This window comes from Dryas octopetala, chromosome 3 (genome assembly GCF_963921425.1).
Source record: "Dryas octopetala chromosome 3, drDryOcto1.1, whole genome shotgun sequence".
Lineage (NCBI taxonomy): Eukaryota > Viridiplantae > Streptophyta > Magnoliopsida > Rosales > Rosaceae > Dryas > Dryas octopetala.
In genome coordinates, this window is record NC_141368.1 from 18,897,042 (window position 1) to 18,916,042 (window position 19,001).

The window sequence follows — 19,001 nt, forward strand, 5'->3', positions numbered from 1 at the left end:
CTCCAAATTGAATTAAGGTGAGAAAAGATTGAAAAGAGGAGGGATTGATCGAGTTCTTGTATCAGTACATTTTACGATTGGAGGCTTTCTTCTTACTTTGGGATTGCAAGGTTTTATGCAGTTGGGTGCTTGGGTTAATATACTGTTAATTGGGTATTTGGATTTTAGTTAAAGATAAAAGATGTGGTTTAATTGAAAAGTCAGGAATTCCATTTCTGCCCTGTTGCCATCCCTAGTTAGCATTTTAACATGCCCTTTGACGCTCTCTCTGTTTAGCTGTGTTATATGTGTATGTATGTATCTTCTTATATGTATCTGTAACGACCCGGCCCAAATTTTACTGGAAGTTTAATTTTTTATTTAACTTTGGTTTTAAGAGGGTTTCAAGGAAGTTCAGTTTTTGCGACTTTGGAAATTTTTTTTTAAATTACTTTGGGAGTTTTTGAGACTTTATTCGACGTTTCTACTGAAATTGACTTAACGTTATTTAAAAGTTTAATTTAGATTTAACATGTTTCGTTTTAAAATCCGTAAGACCCTGTATTTTTCTAAATTTTATTTTGAAAAGTATTTTAAAGATTTGGAGAATTTATTGTGATTATTTTGAGAATTTATTGAGAAATAAAATATTTTAGATTTATTTTAAATTTTCGTTTTAAATTAGACTTGACCTCAAAGTTGATTTTTAAGACTAGTGGGCTTTTGATTTTGACTTTGAGTTCGTTGGATAAGTTTCGAGCCTACGATTTCATAGACTCGTAGCACGCGTCGATCCGAATTACGGTTTGAGAGATATGAACGTTTGAAGCGAGGGCAATTTCGTAAAATTGACAAATTGGGTTTAAAAATCCAAAGGCTTTTTTACCCAAATACCACATGAACTACAGGGGGTGTGCTCAAATACTACCTAAACTTTTTTTCTTGCCAATTTACCACCTGAAATTATCAAAATGTGCTAATTTGCCACCTAACATCTATTTTTCTGTTAAATCATCAAAAAATTTTCCAAACTTCCCATTTTGTCCTTGAAAACAATAAAAAAATATTATTATTTTAAAAACTTTTTTTAAAATATAATTATAAAAAAACTTAAAAACTAAAAAATAGAAAATGAAAATACCCTTTTTTTTAGGGGGTTTACTTAGATTTTTTTTTTTTAATATTTAAAATGCTTTTTTTATATAAATGACGAAAATACTTTTGAAATAAACAGAAAATTTAACTAAAGTGACGGTAGGTGGTAGATTGGCCAATATGTGAAAGTTCAGGTGGTAAATTGGCAAGAAAAAAAATTTGGGTGGTATTTGAGCACACCCTCTATAATTCAAAATTTCAAATGATATTTGAGTAAAAAAGCCAAATCCAAAATCAGATGTTTTTTAAAAAGAGGATCTCTCTCTCTTTCTCTAGCATTTTCTAGAACCCCCGCGTCTGCACCCCACCCTCACTCTCTCGCCTTCTCTCTTTTTCCCTGAGCCCACTCTCCCCCTCTCTTCTCTCACCGGCGTGGCCATCTCCGGCCATCTTCACGGCGACCAGAGGCCGGCGACGGGTCCCTCTCCTCGTCGCCAACACCCCCTCCAGATTTCCCCACTTCTCTCTCTCCCTTTTTCCTGCACCCACCCCTGCGCACACAGTAGCTGCCACTGCAAACCTCGCCGCCGGCCACCCTCTGTCGACTAGGCCACTGCGTGACCTTCCCTCGCCGGCGCAGAAACCACCCAGCAGCGAACCTTGGTCGCCCAGCCCCGCGTGCACAGAGATCAGCCAGAAACCTAGCTGCTGCCTCTCCCTCGATCTCGCCAAATTTCTGGCCAGCTAGGCTCACCGACGACCTCCTCATTGGCCGACCAACACAGCCAGCCCTCCTCCTCGCCGAGCAGCTCGCCTTGCACTCTGAAACATGTCAGCAACCACCTGAAACGCCGCCCCTTTCTTTGCTGATTTCGACCAAGCCCGACCCCCAACCATTGAATTTTTCTGGTGGGTTTTCTTTCCCTCTTGATGGGTGTTAATCTTATTATGTTTTTGGTTGTCTAATTTGAGTTTTTGTGGAAGTTGGAGTGTGGGGGGTTTAGGGCCATTCGGGTTTACCATGGGTTTTTGAGTAGGGGGTTATTATTGGTGTGATTTTCGACAATTTCATATCTAGGAAACCCAAGTTGATGTTAGAATTGGAAGTTTGAGAAGATTTGAGAAATTTTTATATATTTGGTAAAAATTTGGATTTGGAGCAGCCACCTTGGGCAATGATTTTGAACCCCACTGCCATTTTGTGATTTTGGCTAATGTTGAGTAAGTTGTTGATCTTGGCCTTGTTGAATGTGATTGGGGAAACCGAAGTTGTTTTGGGACGAAATGTGAGACTTGGTCGATACCAATTTTCTCTAAACGAGCTTTTCGGCCGAAATAAGTCTTGTGCTTATTTTCTTTTAAGTTTAGGAATTATTTGGATGGTTGGTGATGTTGGTTAGAGCCGAGAAGCTTTGGGGTATTTGAGGAGGTGTTTGTGAGTTTAATTTGAACGTCATAAACCGTCGAGTTAGAACGAGAGTCGGGTGTGGCGTTAAGTTGAACACACGTCTACATTTAAGTGTCTTGACTCGAAACTAATTGTATTTCTTTGATCGTTTATTTATAGGTGAGACAACCGTGGTTCGTGACGATCCGGCGGAGGATCGAAGCTAGGGCTATCTCTGTGAGTGGACTTTTGTTTTTAAAAGCATTTTTAAACTTTATGAATTTATTTATTTGATTATCTTGAGTTTTAATTGAGAAATAGTAAATTCGAGTAGACTTTTAGTTTCCTAAAAAATCTATGAAAATTTCATTAATTCTATCATGCTTAATATCTTAAATTGATTTTGGATTTAATATATAGCGACGGATTTCAGTTTTCAAATGCTTTCATAAATAAGTTTAAAACATGGATTTACAGGTTGGTTTTTCTGAGTTGTTGGATCTTGGAAAGGAAATCTAGTTCCTTATTTTATACATATGGTTTGTTTAATATTTTGGGTATTATCGAAAAGTTTGGATATATTTGGTTTATGTAGTTTAAATTTAATTTGAATAATACATTTTGCGTTTATGGATTTAAATTTGTAAAAAGATTTCAATGATATTTATTCTTGGTGGAAAAATATTATATTTGAGTTATAGAAAAATGGTTTTCAAACCACCTTTGCAGTACCCTCCAGGTTATCAGATTGGATAGGTCTTTGGGATCCATTGTGGCACACGCATAGGCTTTGGGCCGTGTGTCGTGATGCTTGCACCTTTGGGGGTGGCTCTGCGTGCACGTAAGACAGAATTTGTAGCTCTGCATGCGTATGATAGATTCTTGGCTCTGCGCGTGTATGACAGATTTTATGGGTAACTGACTGGTGTGCATTTTCAATTGTTAAGTATTTTAAGTGATGAGTTTATGGCAGCAAAGGTTTTTAAGTGTGACAGTTTCAGTTGAGCAGTTTTATTGATTTTCAGTATATAGAGAATGGTTTGAAATTTATTATTTATTTATAAATTGACAGTATCGATTTCAGTTTGAGAACTTACTATTTTCAAAGATTGATTTTCAGTTAATTGATTTGTGAAAAAGATTTGCATATGAAGAGTTTTTTTTTTTTTGTTACTGCATGACTTCCTTTTAAGGTTCTCACATATTTATTATTTTACGAGTTTTCTTATGCATTGGGCATTCTGAGGATTTGAAATATTTTCATGTTCATATGTTTTTCTCATATTCTAAGCATGATCGTGGTTTACAAGGAGATTTTGAAATAGACTTGTGAAATTGTTTCAAAACTAGGGGATTTCAAAGAGTGACGCAAGGTTTTAGATGAGTTTTGATTTTAAAGGAAATTGGAAGAATGAATAACTTAAATACTTGGTTTCTATATTTTGTTCACTCACTGAGAGTTTTCTCACATTTTGTTTTTGACGTTTCTCCCAGGTAGTAGCGATTACCGAGGTCGGACCGTACCACTTCGAGGCATTCGAGTTTCTCATCTCCAGCTTATTGGTATAATAGGATCAAGGTTTTCCCTTGAAATTATTAAAATGAGATATGATTGTATAGTTGATTAGATATGCTCTGATTAGATTTGTGTTACTTGTTGTGGGCCTGAGACTTTATTTTTGATTGTGGTAGAGGTGGTTGATGTTTTAGAAGTGTTTTATAGGTTTATAATTTTTGGGTTAGTCCATTTTCAGGGGAGGTTCTACCGAATTTTCGGTAGGATTTTTCTTGATTTTGGATCCCACAGGACCTCTCCGGGTTTCAGGGTGGAATCTGGGGGCGGTTTTGTCAGTATCTCTATATGATGGGTTAAAAGTTGGCACCATTTAACGGTTAAATGGTGGGATTGTGTGGGTTTTGGGTTAATATTGATTCTGTGTTATGGGCTTTGGTTACTGGGGGGTTTTGAGCATGCCCATTTGTTTGGTTTGTGAGAAAATCACGGGAAAGGGATAGAAAATTAACCAAGGGAAATATTTTATTTGGAAATTTGCTCTGCTATATCTATATGGTAGTGTCGGAAAAAAAAAAAAAAATAGAAATTTGCTATACAATATGTTTGGCCATATGCATTTTGCCTTTTTGCAATTTTTCTGGATTAAGCTTTGTCCTTACTACTATTTTTGGTATATCTGTGTTTTCAGATTTTCTTTAGGTGGATGTTGTTTCTCAAGTGTTTTGGGCTTAATCATTTGTTTGATTGAGGAGAAAATTGTGAAAACTTAAGAAATTAACAAATCATCCATTAAATGAAGAGATAATCATTATATTTAATATGGCATTTTTTATGTACTTTTTTGTTTTTTCCTTAAAAATTTATTTGGGGCTTAGAGGTCTGGCTTTGTGCAGGTGTTTATTTCTAATTACTGCTGATATGCAACCGGAAACCATGGAGGAGGCGCAGAAACCTAATATGTCGCTTCTCCGTGATTCTGAACAGAGGAGGCCGCAGCCGCCGAAGCGGTTTGTGAGGAGCCAAATCCCGGACTCAATCCTACATGACCCAGCTCTCAACGCCGCCATAGCCCTCCTACCCTCCAACTACAACTTCGAAGTTCACAAGTGCGTCTGGCGCGTGCGCTCCACTCATGCAATGTGCGTGGCTCTCCAACTGCCCGAGGGCCTCCTCATGTACTCACTGGTCCTCTCCGACATCCTCTCCACCTTCGGAGGGGCCTCCCAGTGCTTCGTCTTGGGTGACGCGACCTACGGTGCGTGCTGCATCGATGACCTGGCCGCCAAGGCCCTCCAGGCCGACCTCCTCATCCACTTTGGCCACAGCTGCCTTGTTCCCCTGCACGTCACCACTGTCCCTTGTCTCTATGTCTTTGTTGAAATCTCCATCGATGTGGGCCGATTGATCCAAATTGTCCTTCTCAGTATTGAAAACCCTGCCTCTAAAACCCTTGTCCTCGCCGGGACCATTCAATTCGCTTCCGCAATCCGTGCGGCCAAACCCGAGCTAGAAAACCGCGGTTTCAAGGTCCTCATCCCACAATCGAAACCGTTATCAGCCGGCGAGGTTTTGGGTTGTACGGCTCCGAAAATCTCCCGCACTCACAAGGATGTGGAGGAGGAGAGTGTAGTGGTGTTTGTGGCTGACGGGCGGTTTCATCTTGAAGCGTTTATGATAGCGAATCCAGGTGTTAAGGCCTTTCGATACGATCCGTATATGGGAAAACTGTTTTTGGAGGAATATGATCACAAGGGAATGAGAGAGTCCAGGAAGAGCGCGATTTTGAAGGCCAAGGAGGCCTCCAATTGGGGCATTGTGTTGGGGACCTTAGGAAGGCAAGGGAATCCCAGGATTCTACAAAGATTGGAGAGGAAGATGAGGGACAAGGGCTTTGCTTATACTGTGGTTTTGATGTCGGAGATTACTCCTGCAAGAATTGCTTTGTTTGATGACTCCGTGGATGCATGGATTCAGATTGCTTGTCCTCGCTTGTCCATTGATTGGGGCGATGCCTTTAAGAATCCCCTTTTGAATGCTTTTGAGGCTGACATTGCTCTTGGCTTCATTCCTGCTTGGTGGGAGAAGAATAAGAAGAGTGATTCGGGTTGTTGTGGTTGTGCTAATGGCAATGGGCCCGGCCAAGACCTGGTCGGGGATTATCCCATGGACTACTATGCTCTGGATGGAGGGGAATGGAATTCTTCTTATGTCAACAAGCCCTCCCGCCCTTCTCGGAGGGATTCTGCATCGGCTACTGCTAACATTTAATAAGTAAGCTTCGCTTCTTGGATTTGTATTTGGAGTTTGAACTAGAAAAAAAAGTTATTCTTGTTTTGCAATCTCTATTGGTTGATTCCCTGAGTTTAAACACTTACACACATCTTAATCTGAAGTAGTTGGTACCAATGTTTTATGTTCTCCTCCTAATGTGTTCATTGTTTTACCCAAAATTGAAACTAGGTGAGCTATTTTATGTAAAGTTTGCTAGTGCACCACAACTAACTAATGCTTCCCAATATTGTACTCTGGAAGCATAAGCCAAAGAAATTTGTAAATTTCTAACTTAGCTTGTACAGTTCTCATTTAGTTTCCACTTAGTCTTATGTCTCATCCTTTTTTTTAGACAACTTATACAGTTCCAATGCTTTTCGTTCTAGATGACTGTGTTTCTATGTAGTTCCCTCACGTTTCTTGGATTCAAAGTTTTTGTGTTAATGGCAAGAAGGCCTGTATTCAGTTAATAAATTGAAAGAAACAAGGAGCATGCTAATTCATTGCCCATATGTTTATTGACATTTAGGGTTTTAGAATTTTACCTGAACTTATTGAATTAAGAAATGGGGAAATTCACTGTTCAGAGTGTTAGTATGAAGGAAAGTGACAATCTAAGTCATAACGAGTTGAGAAACTGCTAATTAGTTTATAGAGATTGTACCATATTCATTAAGATCTAGCACAAACATCAAGTCGTCTATACAGATCAATCAAATACAATAGATTATAGAACTAGGTATTAGAAGTATTATCTTACTTTAGTGTTTTATAAGAAGCTGGAGGAATATACTTGGGAGTTGAAGATTATATGCATAATATTCAAAACTGAAGAGTCTTTTAAAAGTATGAATTGCAAGGTCATGTCTTGTTTCATTCACCTATGATCTGGAAGATCTGTATGTGTGTATGGTTGTGAATTTCTAACTGTTTTAACTTCTCAGGTTGCTGTTTTTTATTTTCTGGTAGGCCGTTGCATAGATTGTGCTTGGAATATTTTCTCTACTAAGGTTTCAAGCTGATTATCTCCTCATCAGCATTGCAAATATTGTTGGCTTTATATGATCGCAATTCATTTGACTGGGTCAGTATATATAGCATGCTTTTGCTTATTGTGTGTCATTGAAAGGATGTCTAAACTCAGCATATCTAGGCCTTCTGACATTGTGTTATGTCAACTATTTTAGTGAACATTCCTATTGAAAGGCGTGCTTTAAATCTTTTGTGGTAGATTACACTGAAAACAATATGAGAGTACATGAAGTCAAGGATGTGCTAGATTCAAGTCATGTTACCACACACATGGGTTACTCACTTTACATGTTGCCGTTTGTAATATACTGGAATGATTTCATATTTGTGGGAAAGTGAGTGCCTTGGTGATTGCACTAAAGCTGGATTCATCCATCAACAACAGATTGCCTTTATGTTTTGCTTGTGTCAAAGCCTTATTCTCTCTCTCTCTCTCTCTCTCTCTCTCTCTCTCTCTCTCTCTCTCTCTCTCTCTCTCTCTCTCTCTCTCAATAGTAATGGGATATTTTGTTTTCGTGTGGCTCAATTGTTAGTGTAATCTTTTTAATTAAATTTAAGAGCCATTCATGACACTTTGATGTTGCTTTCAGACCCAAAAAGTAAGATCCAACAATTTGCCTCGCAGATCCTTGCATCCTGGGTCTAATCTACGACCCAATCAGCATTCAGTGTCGTGTCAGTCCTGCATGCTGGAAGATAGAAATAATTGGGAAGAAATGAACTTGTGTAAGAATAGTGTGTACATGATCAACCTACCGACTGGCATTAGCCTGACATCCTATTGAGATTTTGTAGGGATACCAAAGATTGCACATTAGGAATTTTTTGTAACGAATTTCTGATATCAATGGGTTTGTATGATAATACAGTGATATTCAAAATTAGAGCAATGACCGTCTTTTGTTATCAAAATTTGTATGATAGAACACTGTCCAATGACCCCCTTTGGTTTAATATGCACATGTACAAAATTGATACCCTCTCTATCTCTTTAACCTAACAAGTGATGAGTGACCAAAGCTTTATAATACATCTTCCAAATATTGAATTCTTGTGGGATTCAAGTGGTGGACGTGGCATTGTTCCATCTACAAAACCTATGGGATGTAGTTGATAGATTGCAGATATATAGTTGAATGAAGATGAATGGGTGTCTGAGAGGAAGGCCATTTCTTGATTGAAAGCTTTCAAAAAATGCAAGAAAGAAAATGAAAATTGGGGCAAGCTGACATGAGCAAGTAAACAAAACAAAGGAAGAAAAAAGAATTAATTTAGAGGATTGAAGAAGAAACAAAGAGTTTAGAAGGATTAAAGAACAATCAAGATCGAGTTGTGACACTTCGTCGTGGATGCTTTGATACCCTAAAAGAAATCTTAAGAAGGGATTTGAGAATAACATGAATTGCTGAATGAAATTGTTGTATGATATTGTAACATTACATTATATAAGCAATTAAGCATATATAGGCCGAACACATAAACAAACTAACATAAGCTAACCACTGCTAACAAAATTTCTTAACTAATCATAGCTGAGTTGACACTGATGTGGTTGTTGACTCGGCGTCTCTTTCATTTGTGTCACAAAATGTGTGTATTGTGAGGCTTTGTCATAGTGAAAATGTAACACATTTCTTTAGCTTTCTGTTGTCTTTTTTAGTAAATTATATTCCTAGAAGTGTTTAATGGTTTACTTCAGATACAACACATTTAAAGTTTATGTTTTTGTCCATTTTAGGCATTATCTTTCTTTCGCATACAGTCATCTAGTTATAGTATATATATATATTTTTTTTTCTAGAATTTGAACTGAACTTGTTAAGTATGTCTAAAAAGAATTCATTTATACCTAAAAAAATCAGTACCAAATAAAACCCAAAAAACTGATATTGTGCTTCAATCAGTATCAGATCCATGAAACTAAACAAAAACTATAGACACGTGTCACGTACAATAGGATAATCTTTTAGTGTTTTGTAATTTTGGTAACTTAAACACATTGCTTATATGTTTCAGTAACTACCATAGACACGTGTTACTATGAAATTTGTTTTGAGTTTTTTGTAATTTTTGGTAACTTAAACATGTTGACACGTGTCGGTATGAGATTAATTTTGACTTTTTTGTAATTTTTGGTAACTTAAACACGTTACTTACATTAGTAATGAACCAGTAGTAGTGGTTATAATTTATGGTATTTCTTATGTCTGGTTTTGGAGTGTTTATAATTTCATTTAATTTATTTTGGTCAATGATTATTGTTATAATATTTTAGAATTATTTATTGACTAATGTGTAATTTAAATTTTTTTTATTAATTTATTTGTAATTGGCCCAGAAAATTAACATGCAAATATTGAAAGAAAGAAAAAAAAAAAAAAAAGGTAAATAGAATACCCAGTAAGAGGACCCGTCATTTGGAGAGAGAGAGAGAGAATTAATTAAAAGAATTTCTGACCACAAAAGAAAACAAAGATTAATTATCAGCCGTTGGATTGGATGACCTAGGAGCATATCACCGACTCCTCCGCTGTATATATATCGATCACTTTCCAAGCAATTGATTCTTACAGTCGACTACTTTCTTTCCTGGTTGAAATCAGAACACAAACACGAACTTTGCATACTTGGTTTCTTTTTCTTTCTCTTCAAGAAATCGAGAAAACCCTAGCTAGCAGTACGTCTGATTTCTTGATCGATGGAGATGTACTACTATTATCGATCAATGGGAAGTGTAGGCGTGCCAATAGGGTTCAAGTTCAACCCCACCGACCAAGAATTGGTGGGGTATTACCTACTGCACAAGGTCACAGCGGCGGCACCACCACCCTACGATGTGCCTGAGTTCGACCTCTATGGGGAATTGGAACCGTGGGATATATGGAAGGACCCTAAACTGAAACTGCACCACGGCATTGCAGAAGACTGCTTGTACTTGTTCACAAAGCTCAAGAAGTTGAGCCCTAAGCGCTTTGACCGCAAGGTGGGTTCGGGGACTTGGAGCGAGGGCGAGCCTTCAAAACTGATCTATGATGATGAAGACAAGAAGGAGGCGATGGGGCAGAAGAGGAAATTTCGATATGAAAATAAAGGGTCGGAACACCATGGTGCTTGGTATATGGAGGAGTACAGTAGCCTTAATGCTAAATATGATCATGATCAGTATGTGATTTGTAGGCTCAGGAAAAACGACAGGTCGTCTAGCCATTCTGAACCAACGCTACCTAGACTACCTAGTACTAGTAGTGCCACTGAATCAAAGAAGAGGAAGTCAACATGCCAAGAAATTGATCATGAAAAACCCACAAAGAAAAAGGCAACAAGAAGACGAAAAGCAGTAGTGCAGGAAGCAGTTAATAATATTATTGCTCATAATCCACAACCCCATGGCCCAAGCTCGAGTACTAGTACTACCACTACTGCTTATGACTATCAGGATCAACAACCAAGTGAACTTGTGGCCATCCCAGATGATGATGACCAGCAACTCTCTGATTGGATTGCTTCTGTGATATCGTTCGACGACCCCCCCGATTGCGGCGGCTTTGACTATAATATTTATCAAGGCTTAGAGTCACTACCCATGAGCGATATTTACGACAACAACCATAACGTCGTCTTTGAAGTCCAACCCCACTATTTTCTTCAGGGTGATGCTACGTACTTGTGATCATCATGGAGATCAAGCTTGGCTGCTGCAACCAACCCAGTGGCGGAACTCATGAAGTGCCCCTGCAAACTTTTGAAAAAAAAAATATATATATCAATCTAAGTTTTAGAATACCAATGGGTATTGAGCATATTTGTTGTTTGTAATTACATATTTTCTTCTCTTCTATTTTATTATTCTTGGTTATTAATTTTCTGCAGTTCATTATATATCTATGCCAATGTACAATCGATTAAATTTCTTCCTTAAAATTGCTCTGTATTTTTTATTACTATGCATCAGCTCTCTTGATAATTTCCCCTAATTGCCAATTTGGTTTAGATTTTCCCTTTAATTTGCACCCAAACCAAAAAAAAAAAAACAAATCTTGCCAGCTAGCTAGTTAAAAGTCAAGTTAATCGAATACAATGTAGCATGCAATATTGCACAACACAGGCTACACAGCTTAGCTGCAGACTATATATAATACTTAATTGGTGGGTTTAAATAAAAATGATGGTGGGCTCAGGCTGGATTCAAACCCAGCAGGTTGATTGGGGGTTGTGGACCAATCCTAATTAAGGGCCTCAAGGCTGAGGAGATTCTTTTGTTCCAGTTTGGCCCACGTTTTAATAGAGAGACTCCACACATTTGTTATTATTTCACAAAGAAGACATACTCTGTTTAGAAAATAGGAAATAGTTTTGTCAACCTTCCATTAAGTTGACCCATTTTTCAGTAAACTCAATGTCTTGTAGATAAATTTTGTTTCAGTTCAGCTTCAACACTAACTAAAATATTGAGAAGAAAAAAAGATTACTTTACAAAATGGGGGCTTACAAGGTCAAAATATCATACAACAAGGGTGATTATGTAGATATGTACACTGACCAAAACTGGAAAGGAGGATGAAAAATTTACAAAGATCATCTCATCATCATCTCATCGCTTTTCACGTTGTCAATTTTCAGTGTACAAATAGCATTATTGATTCTCTAATATCATAGATGACTCCAACATGACAGGCTGACAGCAGAAGAAATAGATGGCTTTAACACATTAATGGGTTATAATGCCAATCGCAATCATTTACAATAATCTCATGATATTTTTCTGCAACTAATTTTTCATGATTTTCCTTTTATGTGATTTTTCACAACCTTTAACAGAAAGAACACCAAGTTCTGGTTGCATAATCATGTTATACAGAGAATACCTTTAGCAATTCAATGGATTTACTCTAGAAAAACTTGAATCCTATCACCGATTGTGTCGTTAAAATCTAACAATAGCTTCCCTCCCATTTCATCAGCTGCACCATTCAACAGTTCTTTGATGTTTACACCCCCGAGAGCTGTATGGAAACATGTGTGGACTTTCAGTTATACTATACTACTAGTCTGAAGTAATTACTCATTTTCAATAAGTTTGGGGAACATGAATAATACCTGGAACTATATTTGTGATTCCTTCCAAGAATCCAGCCTGTCAAAATGTTTTATAACAAAGAAAAAAAACAGCATTTCATAAGACAATCTGAAGTAGCATAACTAGCATGCAGAGGATTCGTGTAGGCAATATTTTGGAACCGGTGATTTTCAAATTTTCAGCTTTTGACCGAAAAAGGACTTGATTTTCAGCGTTCTACAAGTTGTGCTCCCTGGGAATCTGCATCTATGCGAGAGCAGTGTTACTTTTTCTATTTTGTGATTTTTTTTTTTATTCTAATACTTTTACTCTTTCTTCCTACATAGCAGGAAAAGGTTAACTTTATGCACTACAAATATATGCCATGATAAATTTTTTTGAAAAGTTTATTAAATTGGAAATAGTTAATAAAATACAAAAACAAAGTTGGTGGTGTCATATAACTGTACACAGTTATATAAAATGGTTCACGTGCTTTATCAAAAGCGACTGTGTATACTAAACATCAACATATGTCCATCGCAAATTACATTGCCTGTTCTATTCTGATTCATCTGCCAATAAGTTAGCTGAATTTTTGTCATTTTTCAGAAATCTACTAGTTTTATAGAAACAAAAAGAAATGGTGTTTATAGTACATTTCCCAGAGATGCTTTTCTTTTTATAAAACAGTTAAGGCTTCACCATTAAATTACTGGGTTTTTTTTTTGTTTTTCCTTTTTCTAAAATAGTTCAGTTCTAACAGCAGAAGCACAGTAAGGGAATCTAAGTTATACAATTTCCAAACTACTGTGATATATATGGCCAAGAAGGATAGATGACTTACAGGAATCCTAACATATCAAGTTTCTCAAATCCATCTCTTCCAGTTATTTTGACTCTCAATGTCCGAGACCAGATCTGGAACCATCTGCACCATAGTTATTGGACATGTCAGGTGTTATAACTTCAACAATGGGATCTTGAGGACTCTGATCTTTCTGCTCTGCATCCCTCCTTTGAAGACTGTATAAGAACTAAGAAACAGGAATTGCTTATCTATATCTATAAAACTTTGGGTGGGAGGCTAATTACCAACACATGAAAAATTGGCCAATCTTAATGGAAACATGTAGAAATTTATCTTCCAAAGAACCATTCATCCTGTTATGTTAAATCCAGATTTAACTCAGTTGTGATAAGTAATCAACTTTCATCGAAACAGGGAAAAGACATTGGATTTCAGATAATAATCTAATTTTAGACAACTTCATGTTAAAGGCCAAGTGAGACATATCGTACGTGATCGCATCTGCGGTGAAGTAAACAGTAATGAAGTGTGTCATATGACAAGTAACTCACATCTTGTCGACGACTGCTGACTAATGCTGGTAGAATACCGCTTTTCTTTTTCATAATAATTATTGAAACCTAGGATTTCCTTAACCTCATCGAAGGATGGCATGCTTCCAGAGGGGAGGGATACGTCCTCCTCTGATACATCACAAATTGTTACTCTTTCACTTCATAGATTTGTAGCAGCCATAACTAGCTATATGAAAAAACAATGTTATACCTCAAATTGATGCAATGGAAAACATGGAACAAAATTGTCTTTTTTCATTAATATATTGAAAACAATTCCATTTCCATGGAGATTGACAGAAAAGCTTCAAAAGATACAGAAAATTTAAAGTTCTGGCGCAACTTAGACACTTCCAGATTGTACATCTAGTGTATAAGAAATTATTTTGTTGGCTGTTGCTATGTTTTCAGTTTTGAACCACATCATTATGTCATGTAAGAAAATCAGACAGATCTATAGTCATAACTGTTTTAAACCTTTTTATAGTAGCATAATTATAGCATGTCCAAGAAATTTGACCTTTTCTTTCATTCATGAACTTAATTTGAAAAGAAAAAGGTGTAGGCATGTTACCTGCATTGCTTGAATAGATACCCTAATCAGGGAAAGCGGATACGCCACAAGTCTATATCCAATATCCTCAAGTTCAAGAAGATTGAGTATTGGTGTTTTTCCTCCTCCTTCAAGCATATTTGCCTGAAGTTACAAATTGAAGCTGGTGATTGTTTGTTAGATTACTGCTTGACATATCTTGACAAGTATACATCACACATGTTCATATGTAGGCAGTGAAACTAGCTAATGTAAAACTAAACGCCATTGCTAGTACCATAAATGGTATTCAAAATTGCATTCTTCTCTAAAGAATTTCAAGACAAACACTATTTCTATCCATTATCAATTTATCATATATGCTGCATCAATCAAATTCTATTAGAGTAAAGCATTCAGTTTTGTTTAACAAAAGTGCCGCAATTTAACATTAAATAAAGAAGTTGGCTCTACTTATTACATATTTAGGAAAGGACTTTAAAGAGAAACAATTTAAGTAAATTAAAGTAGAACTTAAAGTGTAAGTTTATTGCGAAACTTTGCGAAATAACCCAGTTAAATTCAGGTTACTCTTTTTTGACCCTCAGCTCCCAAAATAAACATTTATGACTCTTTTGACACTTTTAAGTCAATAAATTGGTCGACATATGAAAAATCGACTTTAAAAAAATGAAAAAAAGTGGGAGAATGAATATGATGAACGAAAAACCTAGATCTAAAGCTCCCTCAGACCCGCTCAGCAAATATCATGAACAAGATGAACTGGCTGCAGCACCATCTAAAGTGGCCCAATCGACTAGAATGTTATCAAATCCTCAGTCCTCATAACCATTAACTTGCTTCTTTAACAAGTCACAAGGTGTGCCACCAATTTTGGCACTGTATAAAAAACTTTAAAACAAAAACCAAAGACCAAATAAATAAATATCCCAGAAAGCAGAGTGATGCTGTGGTAGATGGATCAACAATTTCTACATATTTCTTACACATGTAGCACCAGCTGACAAAAATCATTTAGACTTCCACCATTTCGTTGAGTGCTCCATTCAGAATACAACTTAAAGTTGTGCTACAACAAATTTTTCAACTAACATGTTACGATATATCTTAATTTTCTTTAGTAGAAAAAACTGTTCTAGTCCAACCTACTACACAGGAGAGAACCAACGCGACAAACTTTAATAAAGAAAATTTTCAATTATAGATATATTTGAGGTTATTTTCGTCTTCCAACACGTGGGTCATAGTCAAACCCAATTGTTTTTGGAATAAAGGGTTAGTTGGGTTGGGTTTTGGGCTGTGTGGGCATGCACGCACACATTTAAAGGGTCTTCCATACCATCACTAGGGTCCAACTTCACCAAACAGAATAGAACCTACTGCAATCAGGTTATCCTTAGATGAACTCAAGATCATAAACATCAATGGCTAATCAATAAGGCTTGACATAGATGTTTTAATGGAAAGTGAAATATTGTAATAACTAAGATTAATGCTAGCAATACTAATACTTTAATGGAAAAAATACTAAAAGAAGAGGGGGAAGCTTCAAATTCACAAGCACTTACTATGTGGCACTAATTTAATTTATCACATGTGGGAAAATAAACATGAGACATTAAAAGTAGCACCTCGTCACCAAATTTATAATAGTAGCAAAAGGTAGTCATTTGCAACGCCCGGTTTCCTTGGGCAAAAAGTATAAAGAAAAGAAATGTGATAAAACCGAGGTCTTCAAAACATTATATTGCTACTTTCTATTCTACCATGGAAAATGTGATGTACCATTTTTGGAACTAGGGGAGATCTTCCACAGAACGCTTTCATCTCTTCTTTTGAAGTTAGTGCATCAATGAAAATAACATCTGCTCCAGCATCAGCAAATGCCCCTGTCCTCCACAGTGCCTCATCCAAAGACACAGCTTGACGACAATCAGATCGTGCTACAATGACAATGTCAGTGCCACTCTCTTTCCGAGCATCAACAGTTGCTCTTATCCGCATCACAGCCTCCTCTCTTAACACCACTTTCCTGCCTTGCGTATGACTGCAAGCTTTTGGAGAGACCTAAAGATGACAGTATTATAGAATGCATAACAATGAACAAAATAAGGACAAAGTTAATCAAATTAAAAAAACTGTAGCAAAGGAATATAAGAAAGTGCTTCAGATAAGGCCTGACTTATGAAATCTACAGCAAGGTTATACAAAGCTGTACCAAAAGTATACTCAGAAATGATTTCACCTTCCATTATGAAATCACACATGTAAAGCAATGAAAATCAAAGGCAAAATACGGTATATTTTGTCATTCCAACCATCAAGTTCCCAGGCATACCCAGTCTCAATACAACACTAATTTCACGAGATCTCACTGGATAATCAACCGTTCCAAGATTCCCAAGCTAACATTATACATATGAGCTATTATATATGTATTGCTTCTCTAAAGTTTAAACTGAGGAAACAAAAAGGAAAGCATTAGAAAAAACAAAAATTAAAAATTATTTTAAGGAAAGATTCATAGTTAATTGGACTTGGACCAAACTTACTTTTCGACAAATAATCCAATTGTCTATTTGGCAGCAGATTTCTGATCCAATTTCCTTAGTTAATCAAAGTTTTTCTTTTTACTAAAAAAAGACATTGTATCTCTTAATGGTCAGGGGAAAAACCAAATCACACCTAAAAACCCAAAAACCAAGATTACAGGACATATGCCAATTAAGAACTCACAATATTTAAGAAGTCTTTTCATTGTAAAGTATGCCAGACAATGCCAGACAACCCATTCTTTTAGTTTCTCAGATTTGATTCTGACATTACTGTAATTGGAATCTAAGTCTTTTCATTCTAAAAGGATTTATATTCATGATCTTATCAAAAAACATTTTTGGCTAAGTATGACAAATTAATTTTAAAATTGTATGAATAAGAAACATCAAGAAAAAACGAAAAGAAGCAAACCCGATTTCAATCTAAAATACTCTCTAATTCCTCCCCCCTCTCTCTCATTCCTTATAATTGTTATTTGTATAAAAATCAACAGCCAGACTTGTGTGTGTGTGTGTGTGTGTGAGAGAGAGAGAGAGAGGGAGAGAGAGAGAGAAGAAGAAGAAGAAAACAGGAAGATTAACGGATGCAAAATTATTATTTCAATAATATAACCTGATCTTCAAGCAAAATTCCAGCTAAACCTGCTCAAATATATCCCCTGACAGTTCTCTTGACATTCATTACATTCCCGTATCCATTATCGCCATCTCCAATAACAGGAATTGACACAGCTTGGGTTATTTGTTGCCCCTGATCCACCATTTCTCCATATGATATAAAACCTGTATCTGGCAATCCTAATCTTGCAGCCGATATTGAAAATCCTAATGGAAGAACAAAATGCATTAATAAACTTGTTTCTCTGTTTGATACACTTAGACAAGATTTACCAGCAAAAATGACCAAGAACTCAGATCTATATGCAGTAACTCAACAGCAATTGCATTCAAATTTTATGATTTTTTTACAAGAAACAAAATAATTCAATTCATACAACAAAAAGACAAGTACACATGCAGAGAACAAGATGCCCACTGAAAATACAATTACAACCATTAAGATCCAGTTACTGAACAGCTAAAGATATATCTAACTAACTATAGAGAACATGTAGAATAGACAAGATTTTAAGAAACAACAGCCTAGAAATGCTCATAAAAAAAAAAATAAAAAAAAGAATAGACCAAAGGATTTTATGATTGATATAGTGTAGATAACATACAATTTTATACTTTGATTAAACAACTTTCATTTCAATTTCCTGTTAGCTTGATGTATTGCTACTTTGTTCAACAATACAGTCAGCAATAAAGGGCAGCTGCAAAAAAAAAAAAAAAAAAAAAAAAAAAAAAAGAATAAAGGGAAGAAACCTAAGAGCAGGCAGCTTGCATGCAGTGAACAAAGTAACTCCCCTTGAGAAGAAGAGAAGGGTACTTCTAATAAAACATGAACCATACAATTTGGAAATAAGGAGTCTTGTTGAACAAGAAGCATTTCTAAGAGAGGAAAAATTCAGCATATTGCATTTCATATGAAGTATGGGTGTTGATAAATGACTCAATATGTATAATCTGCTCTAGAAATTAGCCTTGGATCAAGACAAGAACTAAGCTACCAGACCATAAGCCTTGAATAAAGACAATCTCTAACAGGCTATAAACAACCTATACCAATGACTCCCCCTCAATCTGGAGAGTAGATATCTACAACTCTCATCTTGCTGCAAATAGAATCAAAAGCATGTCTTTTAGGGGCCTTAGTGAGTATATGGGCTAGCTGATTTTCAGAGGGCACAAATGCAGCCACAATCTCATTTGATATCACTACTTTACACCAAGCTCATATTACTTTAAAGCACTGTATATTGCGTTGTTTTTGTTTATTCTAGAAAAGATTAATGGTACCTTGTTATATCATAAATTGATTTTGCCTAAAATTAGAATTTTGAACAACAAATATCACAAATGTCAACAAATGTCACATTGAAGTAGAACAATTATCACTGATTTTATTGCTATCAAGGCTTTTTCTCTTGTGGATCCTGATCCTCTACTAGACTAGCACCTGCACTTTTCTTGTATATCCCCTGGTCCTGTTTACTTGCCCTTCACTTAACATGGTTGCAAATCTTGGAATTTGCAGATTATGCATATCCGCGTCATTTATAGAAAGTACTGCATGATAATGGATA

The 19,001-nt window shown here is 36.2% G+C and overlaps 1 protein-coding gene and 1 pseudogene across 10 annotated transcripts; one reads left to right on the forward strand and one right to left on the reverse strand.

Annotated features, from left to right (window-relative positions):
* The first annotated feature begins 1,410 nt into the window (after positions 1-1,410).
* On the forward strand, positions 1,411-8,245 carry LOC147291576 (diphthamide synthesis DPH2 family protein). Of its 9 annotated transcripts, none has more exons than XR_015121442.1 (6): positions 1,411-1,983; positions 2,642-2,698; positions 3,956-4,024; positions 4,871-6,248; positions 7,218-7,332; positions 7,871-8,245. XR_015121442.1 is itself a non-coding variant. In XM_086238506.1 (5 exons), the coding sequence occupies exon 4, from the start codon at positions 4,896-4,898 to the stop codon at positions 6,243-6,245; it is 1,350 nt and encodes a 449-aa protein (XP_086094632.1). In that variant the 5' UTR covers positions 1,411-1,983; positions 2,642-2,698; positions 3,956-4,024; positions 4,871-4,895; the 3' UTR covers positions 6,246-6,248; positions 7,906-8,244. The 9 variants fall into 9 exon arrangements, 6 of the variants coding, with proteins under 6 accessions (XP_086094632.1, XP_086094633.1, XP_086094630.1 ...); XR_015121440.1 differs by having other exon boundaries at positions 7,193-7,332; positions 7,871-8,244; XR_015121441.1 differs by lacking the exon at positions 7,871-8,245 and adding an exon at positions 7,480-7,727 and having other exon boundaries at positions 7,193-7,332.
* Positions 8,246-11,664: 3,419 nt separating this feature from the next.
* LOC147291577 (uncharacterized) lies at positions 11,665-18,993 on the reverse strand (annotated as a pseudogene). Its single transcript, XR_015121194.1, has 7 exons — positions 18,875-18,993; positions 17,423-17,634; positions 16,040-16,321; positions 14,276-14,398; positions 13,184-13,267; positions 12,378-12,414; positions 11,665-12,283 (listed from the first exon to the last, which is right to left on the reverse strand). The product of XR_015121194.1 is annotated as an uncharacterized LOC147291577 (transcript).
* Positions 18,994-19,001: the final 8 nt, after the last annotated feature.